The 13722-nt window shown below is 48.4% G+C and overlaps 1 protein-coding gene and 1 long non-coding RNA gene across 2 annotated transcripts in view; one reads left to right on the top strand and one right to left on the bottom strand.

Annotated features, from left to right (window-relative positions):
* The window catches only part of LOC141085665 (guanylin-like), a 51818-nt gene extending 50553 nt beyond the window's left edge, over positions 1-1265 (bottom strand). Inside the window, exon 1 of the mRNA XM_073571243.1 lies at positions 1092-1265. Coding sequence (XP_073427344.1) covers positions 1092-1265 — 174 coding nt within the window. The remainder of the gene's footprint in view (positions 1-1091) is intronic.
* The window catches only part of LOC141085073 (uncharacterized), a 65306-nt gene extending 55305 nt beyond the window's left edge, over positions 1-10001 (top strand). Inside the window, exon 2 of the long non-coding RNA XR_012231208.1 lies at positions 9646-10001. This is a non-coding gene — a long non-coding RNA (uncharacterized lncRNA). The remainder of the gene's footprint in view (positions 1-9645) is intronic.
* Positions 10002-13722: the final 3721 nt, after the last annotated feature.

The following is a 13722-nucleotide window of genomic DNA, read 5'->3' as shown; positions in this document are numbered from 1 at the left end:
ATACTATGTGGAGGAATTTATTGTGAGGACATCATAGTGTTTGTGGGGGGATGTATTGTGGGGACATTATACAGTGGGAAAATGTACTGTGGGGTTATCATACTGTGTTTGAGGGACTGTACTGTGTGGACATAATACTGTGGCGAATGTGGGGAAATCATACTTTATGTGGGGAATGTTCTGTGGGGACATCATACTTTGTGAGGGGAATGTATTGTGGGCATATTATATTGTGTGGGGGGAATGTTCAGTGGGGACATCATACTTTGTGAGGGGAATGCATTGTGGGCACATTATACTGTGTGGGGTGAATGTACTGTGGGGACATCATACTGTGTTAGGGAATGTACTGTGGGGACATCATACTGTGTGTGGACGAATGTACTGTGTGGACATCATATTGTGTGGGGGAATGTACTGTGGGGACATCATACTGTGTGAAGGAAATGTACTTTAGGGACATCATACTGTGTGTGAAGGAAATATACTGTGGAGAAATCATACTGTGGATGGGAGGAATGTAATGTGAGTCATCATACTGTGTGGAGGGGAGGGAATATAATATGTGCATGGAGAATGTTCTGTGGGGACATTATACTTTGTGTCAGGGGAATGTACTGTGGGAACATCATACTGTGTGTGGGAGGAACGTACTGTGGGGATATCATACTGTGTGTGGGAGGAACGTACTGTGGGGATATCATACTGTGTGAGGGGAATGTACTGTTGGGACATCATGGACATTATAGTGTGTGGGGGACTATTCCTTGTGGGTACATATAAAGGGGCAGGTGGAGCAGGCATCAGCACAGTTTGTGTCATTCTTTCCATGTTGGGCAATTTGTGGTTACTGGTCCACAGTCTGTTGCTATTCCAGTACCCATAATGGCTGTCACCCCACTTTCACACACCCTGAATTCCAGCAATCTCCAATCTCACCCATTTCCTATTAGTGACTAAGATTCATGAACCAGGAGACCCTGGATGAACCGCCCATATTCAGGCCAGTGACCATGAATGCTATATATCAGGACAGTAACTTATGGTGTTCAGCCAGGCCTGTCTGGTGCAGGCCATTGGCTAGTTCTTACCTTCACTATGACTCCTGCACTGAGGTGAATGAGGGCGAGGAGGCACAGCACTCGGGGCCACATGTTGAGGATTCGCTGGTTCTGCCCGGGCCCCGGCTCCCTGCAGGCTTTTATGGCTAAACTTATCTCTTGGGAACGGGGCTTGGCAGCCGATCCTGGCATTATTTGGAACATTTACGGCTTTCACACGGTCACCTGATGTTTATAGGCCGATATTGCAGGATATAAAAAGTGATCCAGTGGGAGTTATAGTGATATGAGGGTCAATAAAAGCAGATGAAATTACATGAATACAGCCACCACCTGAGCAGGCGGGAATGAACAGGGTAGTATATACTATGTAAATGTACAGCACTGAGTGGCGGTATATACTGTATACATGTACAGCACTAAGTGGAGGCATAAACTCAGGCTCGGACTGGCCCATAGGGTAATAGGGCACTCCCCGGGTGGGCCCCAGTGCAGATCTGGGCTGCCAACTCCCCGATATGGGCAGTACTTGTCATAATTCACTTGATTCACTCTGTACAGAAAAAAGCAGGATCTCATCATTCTTTAACCAAACTAACCAGTTTATTATGATCTAGAGATATAGGTAAATTTGTGAACAAGGGTAGTCTAATATTTGTATGCAGGTGAAAAGTGGGCCCCTGCAAAGTCAATATTACTGGTGGGCCCTTGGCACCCCAGTCCGACACTGCATATACTGTATACATGTAGAGCACTGAGAGGTGGCATATACTGTATACATGTACAGAACTGAGTGGCGGTATATACTGTATACACGTACAGACCTGAGTGGCAGTGTATACTGTATACGTGTACAGCACTGAGTGGCGGTATGTACTGTATACCATGTACACCACAGAGTGGCGATATATACTGTGTACCATGTACAGCACAGAGTGGCGGTATATGTATATACTGTATACCATGTATAGCACTGAGTGGCGGTATATACTGTATACCATGTACACCACAGAGTGGCGATATATACTGTGTACCATGTACAGCACAGAGTGGCGGTATATGTATATACTGTATACCATGTATAGCACTGAGTGGCGGTATATACTGTATACATGTACAGCACTAAGTTTCGGTATATACTGTATACATATACAGCACAGAGTGATGGAATATACTGTATACCATGTACAGCACTGAGTGTCAGTATATACCGTATACCGTGCACAGCACTGAGTGGTGGTATATACCGTGTACATCAGTGAATGGCGGTAGTGATAGGCGGAGGTATGCATGGTGCATAGCACTGACATATTGCGGTCTATGCGGTACTGGTGAGCAGCTGTATACTGATTGGCAGAGGTATGCATGGTGTGCAGCACTGACCTATCGCGGCATATGTGGTATTGTTGAGCGGCTGTATACTGATTGGCGGAGGTATACATGGTGTATAGCTCTGACATATTGGGGTATATATAGTACTGGTGAGTGGCGGTATACAACGTGTTCCGTACTGATCGACGGAGGTTTACATGGTGTACAGCGCTGACATATTCCTATATATGCGGTACTGGTGAGTGGCGGTATACATCTTGTTCGGTACTGATCGGTGGAGGTATACATGGTGTGTAGCACTGACATATTGCTGTATGTGCGCTGTATACACCATGTTCAGTACTGATCAGCGGAGGTATACATGGTGTATAGCACTGACATATTGCGGTATATGCGGTACTGGTGAGTGACGGTATACTCCGTGTTCACTACTGATAAACGGAGGTATACATGGTGTACAGTGCTGGTATACTGCGGTATATGCGTTACTGGTGAGTGGCCGTTTACACCATGTTCGGTACTAATCGACGGCGGTATACAGGGTGTATAGCATTGACATATTGCGGTATATGCATTACTGGTGAGTGGCCGTATACACCATGTTCTGTACTGAACGACGGAGGTATACATGGTGTATAGCTCTGACATATTGCAGTATATGCGGTACTGGTGAGTGGCTGTATACACCACGCTCGGTACTGATCGGTGGAGCTTATCCACTCTGTGCTCAGCTGCTTGTCTCAGGACACTTTCTCATTTGACATGCTCTTTCATTGTCTCTTTAAGCAGCTCTATTTTGTGATCCTGCTCTCTTTTGGCATATTGTGGTATATGTGGTACTGGTGAGTGGCTGTATACTCAATGGTGGAGGTATACATGGTGTATAGCACTGACATATTGTGGTATATGCGTTACTGGTGAGTGCTTGTATACTGAACGGCGAAGGCGTACATGGTGTATAGCACTGACATATTGCAGTATATGGGATACTGGTGAGTGGCGGTATACACCGTGTTCGGTATTGATCGGCATAGGTATACAAGGTATATAACACTGACATATTGCAGTATATGCGGTACTGATGAGTGGCGGTATACACTGTGCTCGGTACTGATGGGTGGAGGTATATATGATGTGTAACACTGACATATTGCGTTATATGCGTTACTGGTGAGTGGCCGTATACACCATGTTGTGCACTGAACGGCGGAGGTATACATGGTGTATAGCACTGACATATCGTGGTATATGCCGTACTGGTGAGTGGCTGTATACTGATGGGCGGAGGTATACATGGTGTGTAGCACTTACATATTGCAGTATATGCAGTACTGGTGAGTGGCCATATACACCATGTTCGGTTCTGATCGGTGGAGGTATACATGGTGTGTAGCACTGACATATTGCAGTATATGCGGTACTGGCAGGTACGGACTGGGGCTGAAATTCAGCCCTGGCATTTGAAATCACATAGGCCCATGCTGTCCCCATCCCCAAGCACCAGATGGGATATATTACCCTGAATTGACGAAAGCAAGATTTACTACAAGACCAATATTTCTAATGACACCAATGGCCTGCTGGGGTAAGTGACTTTGTGTTCTGTCACAATTCTTAACAGTATGTGTGCTTTGAGAACACTGATTCTGTTAACAACGCAGCAAGCAAGGCGGCCCTCGACCAGATAGACCCTTCTGGCATTTGCCAGAATTGTCAGATGGCCAGTCCGGCCCTGGGTACTGGTGAGTGGCTGTATACACCATGTTCGGTAGTGATCAGTAGAGATTTATATGGTGTATACCACTGACATCTTGCTGTATATTCGGCATTGGTGAGTGGCCGTATAGTGGTCAGCGGAGGTATATACATAGTGTATAACACTGACATATTGCAGTATATACGATACTGATGAGTGGCTGTATACACCATGCTCAGTGCTGATCGGTATATATGGTGTACAGCGCTGACATATTGCAGTATATACCGTACTGGTGAGTGGCGGTATACACCGTGTTTGGTACTGATCGGCGAAGGTATACATGGTGTATATGGTTTGCCCTCCCAGGGCTGTGGGGTACTCAGTACCGGGCCGGTCTATCAGATGGGAATGTCACAGCAGCGGTGACCCGGTCCGTGGTCCTGGGCGCCCAAGTAAAAGGGAGATTGAATGGTGAAATGTAGTGGAAATGAATAGTTCGTGACGCCACCCGTGGTGTTCGGCGAGGAAGATGTTAAGCCGACACTGCATACAGATCCTCTGGGACTTATGGTATGGCGCAGCAAAGATGGTATAGCTCCCCACAGGTAGCGCTGTAGTTCCAGGGCAGTGTAGATGTAGAGGCCAAGGGAAGGCGTAGGTGAGGCAGTGTCGAGCACCAAGATGTAGCAGTGCTGGGTGTGTTGGCGCAGGAATAAGTGGAGGACACCAGAGCATGCAGTTCCAAAGCTTTACTCACAGTCTGTTGTGCAAACAGTTGCCTGCCTCCGTGCCGTGTCCTCCAGGTCAGGGACTAAGTCAACCTCCAGGCCAGATGGAATACTCCTTTCCAACACCCCGCCAACATGTGCCTTTCTGAACGTCTCCTCTATAGCGCCTTTAGATGAAGTACTCCTAGTACTGAGTTACACTGGAGTTCCTCCTGTCCGATGTTCCTATGAACTCTACTTGTACGGCAGACAGCTGTAGCCTACTTCGGGGACTCCTTGCTACTAAGTCCCGGGCTCACTATCCAGTTGCTGTTGTGCCCCCAAGTCTTGTGTGGGAATAAAGTGGTCACTACTTCTATTCCTCCGGTGTCGGCTGCAGGACCATTAGTATCCATACAACCTTGGGGACCGGGCCCCGGCCTTGCGCTTAGAACTTCTAGGAAGGGTTCTCTTCTAACCCACGTCCTCTGTTCTCTTTTACTCCTCACGTTCCGTACTAATCCTTTCTTTCTATGGAGAATCAGGCTTTCAGTCTATGTTGCTCTCTCTCTTCCTTTCCCGTGCCAGTAGACCCAGGTCACTGGGATCTGCTGCAGCACTTCCATCCATCTATCCCTCTCTCCAGGGATCTTCTTCTCTCCAGCTCTCTAATCAACTGACCACCAATCCTAAACTGTTCCCGCTCCTTGTAATGTAAACTAACTCCACCCACCTCCCAGCACGTTTCGTGTTCCAAGCAGGGAGCCACCAATGGGTGCTTTGCTACATTGCAAGCAGGGAGCCGCTGAAGGTGCTTTGCTACACTACTTGGTAGTGTGGGGTGCAGGTGTTGGAGCATGGTTGGGAGTTTCCACCTTACCTGGATGGTGGGATACCACACCTCAGGAGGAGGTGCAGTACCTCTGTGGCGACTGAGCCTCAGGGGCGCCACATATATCACTGACATTGTGGTATATGCAGTACTGGTGAGTGGCTGTATACTGAATGGCAGAGGTATACATGGTGTATAGCACCAACATATTGCTGTATATGCTGTACTGGTGAGTGGCCATATACACCATGTTCGGTACTGATCGGCGGAGGTATACATGGTGTATAGCACTGACATATTGTGGTATATGCGATACTGGTCAGTGGCCGTATACTGAACGGCAGAGGTTTAAATGGTGTATAGCAATGACATATTGTGGTATATGCGGTACTGGTGAGTGGCGGAAAACACAGTGTTCAGTACTGATTCGCAGAGGTATACATGGTGTATAGCACTGACATATTGCGGTATATGTGGTTCTGGTGAGTGGCTATATACACCGTGTTTGGTACTGATCAGCGGAGGTATATATGGTGTATACACTCACTGGCCACTTTATTAGGTACACCTGTCCAACTGTGTGTTAAGACTTAATTTCTAATCAGCCAATCACATGGCGGCAACTCAGTGCATTTAGGCATGTAGACATGGTCAAGACAATCTCCTGCAGTTCAAACCGAGCATCAGTATGGGGAAGAAAGGTGATTTGAGTGCCTTTGAACGTGGCATGATTGTTGGTGCCAGAAGGGCTGGTCTGAGAATTTCAGAAACTGCTGATCTACTGGGATTTTCACGCACAACCATCTCTAGGGTTTACAGAGAATGGTCCGAAAAAGAAAAAAAATCCAGTGAGCGGCAGTTCTGTGGCCGGAAATGCCATGTTGATGCCAGAGGTCAGAGGAGAATGGGCAGACTGGTTCGAGCTGATAGAAAGGCAACAGTGACTCAAATTGCCACCCGTTACAACCAAGGTAGGCAGAAGAGCATCTCTGAACGCACAGTGCGTCGAACTTTGAGGCAGATGGGCTACAGCAGCAGAAGACCACACTGGGTACCACTCCTCTCAGCTAAGAACAGGAAACTGAGGCTACAATTTGCACAAGCTCATCGAAATTGGACAGTAGAAGATTGGAAAAACGTTGCCTGGTCTGATGAGTCTCGATTTCTGCTGCGACATTCGGATGGTAGGGTCAGAATTTGGCGTAAACAACATGAAAGCATGGATCCATCCTGCCTTGTATCAACGGTTCAGGCTGGTGGTGGTGGTGTCATGGTGTGGGGAATTTTTTCTGGGCACTCTTTGGGCCCCTTGGTACCAATTGAGCATCGTTGCAACGCCACAGCCTACCTGAGTATTGTTGCTGACCATGTCCATCCCTTTATGACCACAATGTACCCAACATCTGATGGCTACTTTCAGCAGGATAATGCGCCATGTCATAAAGCTCGAATCATCTCAGATTGGTTTCTTGAACATGACAATGAGTTTACTGTACTCAAATGGCCTCCTCAGTCACCAGATCTCAATCCAATAGAGCATCTTTGGGATGTGGTGGAACGGGAGATTCGCATCAGGGATGTGCAGCCGACAAATCTGCGCCAACTGTGTGATGCCATCATGTCAATATGGTCCAAAATCTCTGAGGAATGCTTCCAGCACCTTGTTGAATCTCTGCCACGAAGAATTGAGGCAGTTCTGAAGGCAAAAGGGGGTCCAACCCCTTACTAGCATGGTGTACCTAATAAAGTGGCCAGTGAGTGTATATTGCAGTATATGCGGTACTGATGAGTGGAGGTATACTCCATGTTTGGTACTGATTGGTGGAGGTATACATGGTGTGCAGCACTGACAAATGGCAGTGTATATATTGTACTGGTGAGTGGCAGTATACACCATGTTCGGTACTGAACAGCAGAGGTATACATGGTGTATTGCAATGACATATTGCAGTATGTGCGGGATTCTCCGTCACTCTTGTATTAGCAGTATATTAGGCAATGTCTCCTGGTGAGTCCGGGTTGTTTGCTAGATCCGGGTGACTCCGCACTTTATGACCTGTTTGATGTTCCCGATTATTGCGCTGATATCTTATCTGTCAAGTGTGATTATAGATATTGCTGGCAGTGCCTCTCCTCATCCTGGCGCTGCCCGGACTCATTGGGTACAAGAAACAATCTGCCCGACAGACGCCTGGAAATAGATGAGGGTGACTAATGCCCCCAGAAGGGCAGCAGGTCATGTATGGCGAGCGCTGTCTGGTCATTGGAGTAAGCGTCCACTGTCTATACCGGACTCGCCAATCTGCGGTATCAAGCAGCTATTTGTAAGGAGGAACAAGAACGGTTTTAACTGTGGGCATCAGTAGTGGACACGGATCATCCCTCTAATGCCACATCCAGTGCCACACCATCTACCACGTCCAGTGCCACACATCTGTCACGTCCAGTGCCACACCTTCCAACTCCAGTGCCACATCTTCTTCCATGTCTAGTACCACACCTTCTGCCACGTCCAGTGCCACATCTGCTTCCACACCTTCTTCCATGTCTAGTGCCACACCTTTTGTCAATTCCAGTGCAATACCTAATGCAACGTCTACTTTTCTTTGAGCAATGTGAATATCTTGTAAGGGATCCTGATTGTGTGAAACCCATATGTAAAGTATTAATATTAACGGCGAGGGACATGATCGGCAATGGCGACTGAGTGGGAGATTTCTTTACCTGTGTAGAATGATATAAAAAACCAAAGGTGTTGTGATGGTGTGATATGTTATGTGGATGTCATTTTTTGTATATTTCTATTTTTAACAATTCCCGTTATTTTCATAGTGTTTTTCTTATTACATTGTAAGCCTACAGCCTCACTGTATCTGTCTCTTGATGACCCCCTGTAGTGCATTAATCCCTAAGGCCTTTTGTTCTCCTCTGGGAGGCAACTTGTTGGACTACCCCTGGACAAGGGAGGGGGTGGGGGGAAGAACGGCATCTGGACAAGTCAGTTCCGGTAGAGACTAGATGGTGAAAAGGCTGCACTTCAGAGAGAAGGACCCATTTTTATCCTCTGGTGCTAGAGTTTTGAAATCTCGTTTCCCTGGACATTTTATCCTGATACTGGACTGCATTCTTATTCTGGACTATCTTATCCTTTGTGTGGTGGACTGAATATGGACCTTTACGTATTTTTGCCTGAATAAAGGTCTTGGAATTGTTCACTCTTCGCTTGCTTTGTTGATTGTGTGATACCAGAGAAGGACCCCGTGACAGGTGTGAACTGAGATATAAACTGGTGTGTATGTAAGGGTTGGCCAGGACCGTAGTTGTGGCCGAGGACTCCGGGGCAACGGTGTCCTGGCCTCCCCTCACATAGACATGACAGCTTCCTGTCAGCATACCTGCAGTTCCATTCTTCTCAGGGCTTTCTGTAATGTGCTGCACGCTCTCCTCAGACGATGTGGAACAGAGTCACAGTCCCGTTCAACTTTAACAATAACAGCTTTACTCATTTTTGTAACACGTGAAGAAAGAGAAAACACGCGGACGGCACGGCTGTTACCTTATAACTTCTGGTGGTGTGCGGTATCCGGAGCACTGGATGCTGGCAGCTTCGGGTGCTGGTCTGGAAATCCACAATACGAATATATCCAAAAGTAAAGAGAGACCACACTCCATGAGCTGGTGTGAACAACGCTTGATTTATTGGCACATGCGGTACATGTCGGCCGCGGGAGTGATATCAGGAGAGGAAAACAGCTGACAACGGCCGTTTCGCGCTATCAAAGCGCTTCGACGTCTAAGACGAAGACTCAGAGATCAATACGATAAAGACAATGATCGTACTAAGGACAGTTGGTGGTCAGACACTTTCTCCTTTCTCAATCCAGCCAATTGATTTAAGGGAATAGGGGGCTGGATAGCTGGGATCTTACAGAGCTTGTTACACATTGCTGCCTGTATCCTTGTTGTATATGTGATACTAAAACTTGTTCTTTGGTCTATTTCTGTATGTATTAGGAAAGTCTGCACTAACACAGCTAATGATGATACCAAAGGTGTCGTTGCCCCTGCTCTTCTCTGCACCGATCTCAAAAGGCTACTTGATGAAGATGTTGAAGCCAAGCACATGCCTACCTACAAAAGATCCCCCCCACCGTCATCAAAAATTGTTATTCGTGAACAGCAGTATACAGGGAGGACGGGTGCGCTGCGACAGCCATGACTGGTAACACGGCATCAGTCATGTGAAGACCAGTAACCCTCAAGCTGTTAGCTTGGGATAGCACCTCTGATGCTGCATATGTGTTAAAAAAAATGTATCTAGGGGGGAATGTGAAGGGTTAATACTAAAATCAGAGCTTAAGTTTTACTTCTCCATTTCTCTGAAGGTTTCGTTTCTTAATTTTTGTTGCTGTAAGATAGATAAATTTTTGTAATTGGCATGGGCTGTCATGAAATCAGACTGTTCTCATCAGGTGCAAAGATAAGGGAGGCGGGAGTGTAAAACTCTGAAGAATATGCCATTATACTACTTTCTACGCTATCTATGTACGGACATATATGTAGTTTCTGGTTTTCTTGCAATATTATTGGCTTATAAAGTGAAATGATTTTATTGGTAGTTGAGAACCTTGCATAATTAAGTAAAATATTATAAAAGAAGTGACTAAAATAAGCGGGTTACCGAACTCTTTGGATCGTCCCATACAGAGACACGTCTCCGTTTGGTCATTTGAGTTGCTAGCAACACTCTGTGGAATAATTTGGACATCACTGGCTCAACCGTGAAGGGTTAATTTAACTCTCTCCCTATCAATGGTGAGCCCCAAAAATGATTTTTCTTTGGTGGGCCCAAGGTACTCCAGTCCGATGCTGGGTGTACATACTGTGTAGTGTATTCCATATGGTCACTGCTCATCTGTTACCTCTCACAACTGGTGGCAGTGGTGACATACAGCATACACCGAGGTCACCGATGGCGGTGTGATGGCCAGGCATCTGCAGATGGCGGTGTGATGGCCAGGCATCTGCAGATGGCGGTGTGATGGCAAGGCATCTGCAGAGGGCGGTGTGATGGAGATACGCCAACAGATGGTGAGATGGCCAAGAGTCTGCAGATGGCAGTGTGATGGCCAGGCATCTGCAGATGGCGGTGTCTGCAGATGGTGGTGTGATGGCGAGGCATCTGCAGATGGCAGTGTGATAGCGAGGCATTTGCAGATGGCGGTGAGATGGCGAAGCGTCTGCAGATGGCGGTATGATGGTGAGGCATCTGCAGATGGTGGTGTGATGGAGAGACGCCTGCAGATGGTGAGATGGCCAGGCATCTGCAGATGGCGTTGTGATGGCCAGGCATCTGCAGATGGCGGTGTGATGGCAAGGCATCTGCAGATGGTGGTGTGATGGAAAGACATCTGCAGATGGCAGTGTGATGGCGAGGCATCTGCAGATGGCGGTGAGATGGCGAAGCGTCTGCAGATGGCGGTGTGATGGCGAGGCATCTGCATATGGCGGTGTGATGGACAGGCATCTGCAGATGGCGGTGTGAAGGCGAGGCATCTGCAGATGGTGGTGTGATCGCGAGGCATCTGCAGATGGCAGTGTGATAGGGAGGCATCTGCAGATGGCGGTGAGATGGCAAAGAGTCTGCAGATGGCAGTGTGATGGCGAGGCATCTGCAGATGGCGGTGTGACGGAGATACGCCTACAGATGGTGAGATGGCCAAGAGTCTGCAGATGGCAGTGTGATGGCCAGGCATCTGCAGATGGCGGTGTATGCAGATGGTGGTGTGATGGCGAGGCATCTACAGATGGCAGTGTGATAGCGAGGCGCCGGCAGATGGCGGTATGATGGTGAGGCGTCTGCAGATGGTGGTGTGATGGAGAAACGCCTGCAGATGGTGAGATGGCCAGGCATCTGCAGATGGCGCTGTGATGGCCAGGCATCTGCAGATGGCGCTGTGATGGCCAGGCATCTGCAGATGGCGGTATGATGGACAAGGCTTCTGCAGATGGTGGTGTGATGGCAAGACATCTGCAGATGGCGGTGTGATGGCGAGGCATCTGCAGATGGCGGTGAGATGGTGAAGTGTCTGCAGATGGCGGTGTGATAGCGAGGCATCTGCAGATGGCGGTGTGATGGAGAGACGCCTGCAGATGGTGAGATAGCCAGGCATCTGCAGATGGCGGTATGATGGCGAGGCGTCTGCAGATGGTGGTGTGATGGAGAGACACCTGCAGATGGTGAGATGGCCAGGCATCTGCAGATGGTGTTGTGATGGAAAGACATCTGCAGATGGCAGTGTGATGGCGAGGCATCTGCAGATGGCGGTGAGATGGCGAAGCGTCTGCAGATGGCGGTGTGAGGGAGATACGCCTACAGATGGTGAGATGGCCAAGAGTCTGCAGATGGCAGTGTGATGGCTAGGCATCTGCAGATGGTGGTGTCTGCAGATGGTGGTGTGATGGCAAGGCATCTGCAGATGGTGGTGTGATGGAAAGACATCTGCAGATGGCAGTGTGATGGCGAGGCATCTGCAGATGGCGGTGAGATGGCGAGGCATCTGCAGATGGCGGTGTGATGGAGAGACGCCTGCAGATGGTGAGATGGCCAGACATCTGCAGATGGCGCTGTGATGGCCAGGCATCTGCAGATGGCGCTGTGATGGCCAGGCATCTGCAGATGGCGGTATGATGGACAAGGCTTCTGCAGATGGTGGTGTGATGGCAAGACATCTGCAGATGGCGGTGTGATGGCGAGGCATCTGCAGATGGCGGTGAGATGGTGAAGTGTCTGCAGATGGCGGTGTGATAGCGAGGCATCTGCAGATGGCGGTGTGATGGAGAGACGCCTGCAGATGGTGAGATAGCCAGGCATCTGCAGATGGCGGTATGATGGCGAGGCGTCTGCAGATGGTGGTGTGATGGAGAGACACCTGCAGATGGTGAGATGGCCAGGCATCTGCAGATGGTGTTGTGATGGAAAGACATCTGCAGATGGCAGTGTGATGGCGAGGCATCTGCAGATGGCGGTGAGATGGCGAAGCGTCTGCAGATGGCGGTGTGAGGGAGATACGCCTACAGATGGTGAGATGGCCAAGAGTCTGCAGATGGCAGTGTGATGGCCAGGCATCTGCAGATGGTGGTGTCTGCAGATGGTGGTGTGATGGCAAGGCATCTGCAGATGGTGGTGTGATGGAAAGACATCTGCAGATGGCAGTGTGATGGCGAGGCATCTGCAGATGGCGGTGAGATGGCGAGGCATCTGCAGATGGCGGTGTGAGGGAGATACGCCTACAGATGGTGAGATGGCCAAGAGTCTGCAGATGGCAGCGTGATGGCCAGGCATCTGCAGATGGCGGTGTCTGCAGATGGTGGTGTGATGGCGAGGCATCTGCAGATGGCAGTGTGATAGCGAGGCATCTGCAGATGGCGGTGAGATGGCGAAGCGCCGGCAGATGGCGGTATGATGGTGAGGCGTCTGCAGATGGTGGTGTGATGGAAAGACATCTGCATCTCAATTGAATTGATCAATTTTTTTTGCTAAATACTAGAGTTGAGCGACTTTTGGTTTTTTAGGGTCGCGTTTCGTTTCGTGAAACCCGACTTTTCCAAAAGTCGGGTCGAGCAAGATCGGCCGATTATAGGGAAAAGTCGGGGTCGTCCCGAAACACGAAACCCAATGTAAGTCAATGGGGAATAAAAGTCCGGAGTGAGAGGAGGACAGGAAACACACCTACAGTGCCCATTTGAATGCCAAAAGCATCAATTCTTCTTACTTAAGCTTGACAACCTTAATTAACTTCATAATACAAGTTACGCACTGAAAAATGGGGGTTATTTGGCTAAAGTTGTGGGGGGGGGGCTGGCTCCAGGTTTTCATGTGCCCTGGGCGAAAGAGCGCCCCTTTAACACATACCACAACTCATCATGCTCCGATACGGCAGAGAAATAGCGGTATAGTACAATGAAAAATACTTCACTTTTTACATCTCATGACAAGGCCCATCTATTTCTCCATACAGAATCATTGGTCCCTTATAATGTTTGAAACAGTATATGATGAGCTCCACATAATGCTACAGTATATGTTGG

Source organism: Dendrobates tinctorius, unplaced genomic scaffold, assembly GCF_039654945.1.
Source record: "Dendrobates tinctorius isolate UK_male_01 unplaced genomic scaffold, ASM3965494v1 ptg000028l, whole genome shotgun sequence".
Lineage (NCBI taxonomy): Eukaryota > Metazoa > Chordata > Amphibia > Anura > Dendrobatidae > Dendrobates > Dendrobates tinctorius.
The sequence above is the reverse complement of the archived record's forward strand: the minus strand, read 5'-3'. Positions and strand labels throughout refer to the sequence as shown.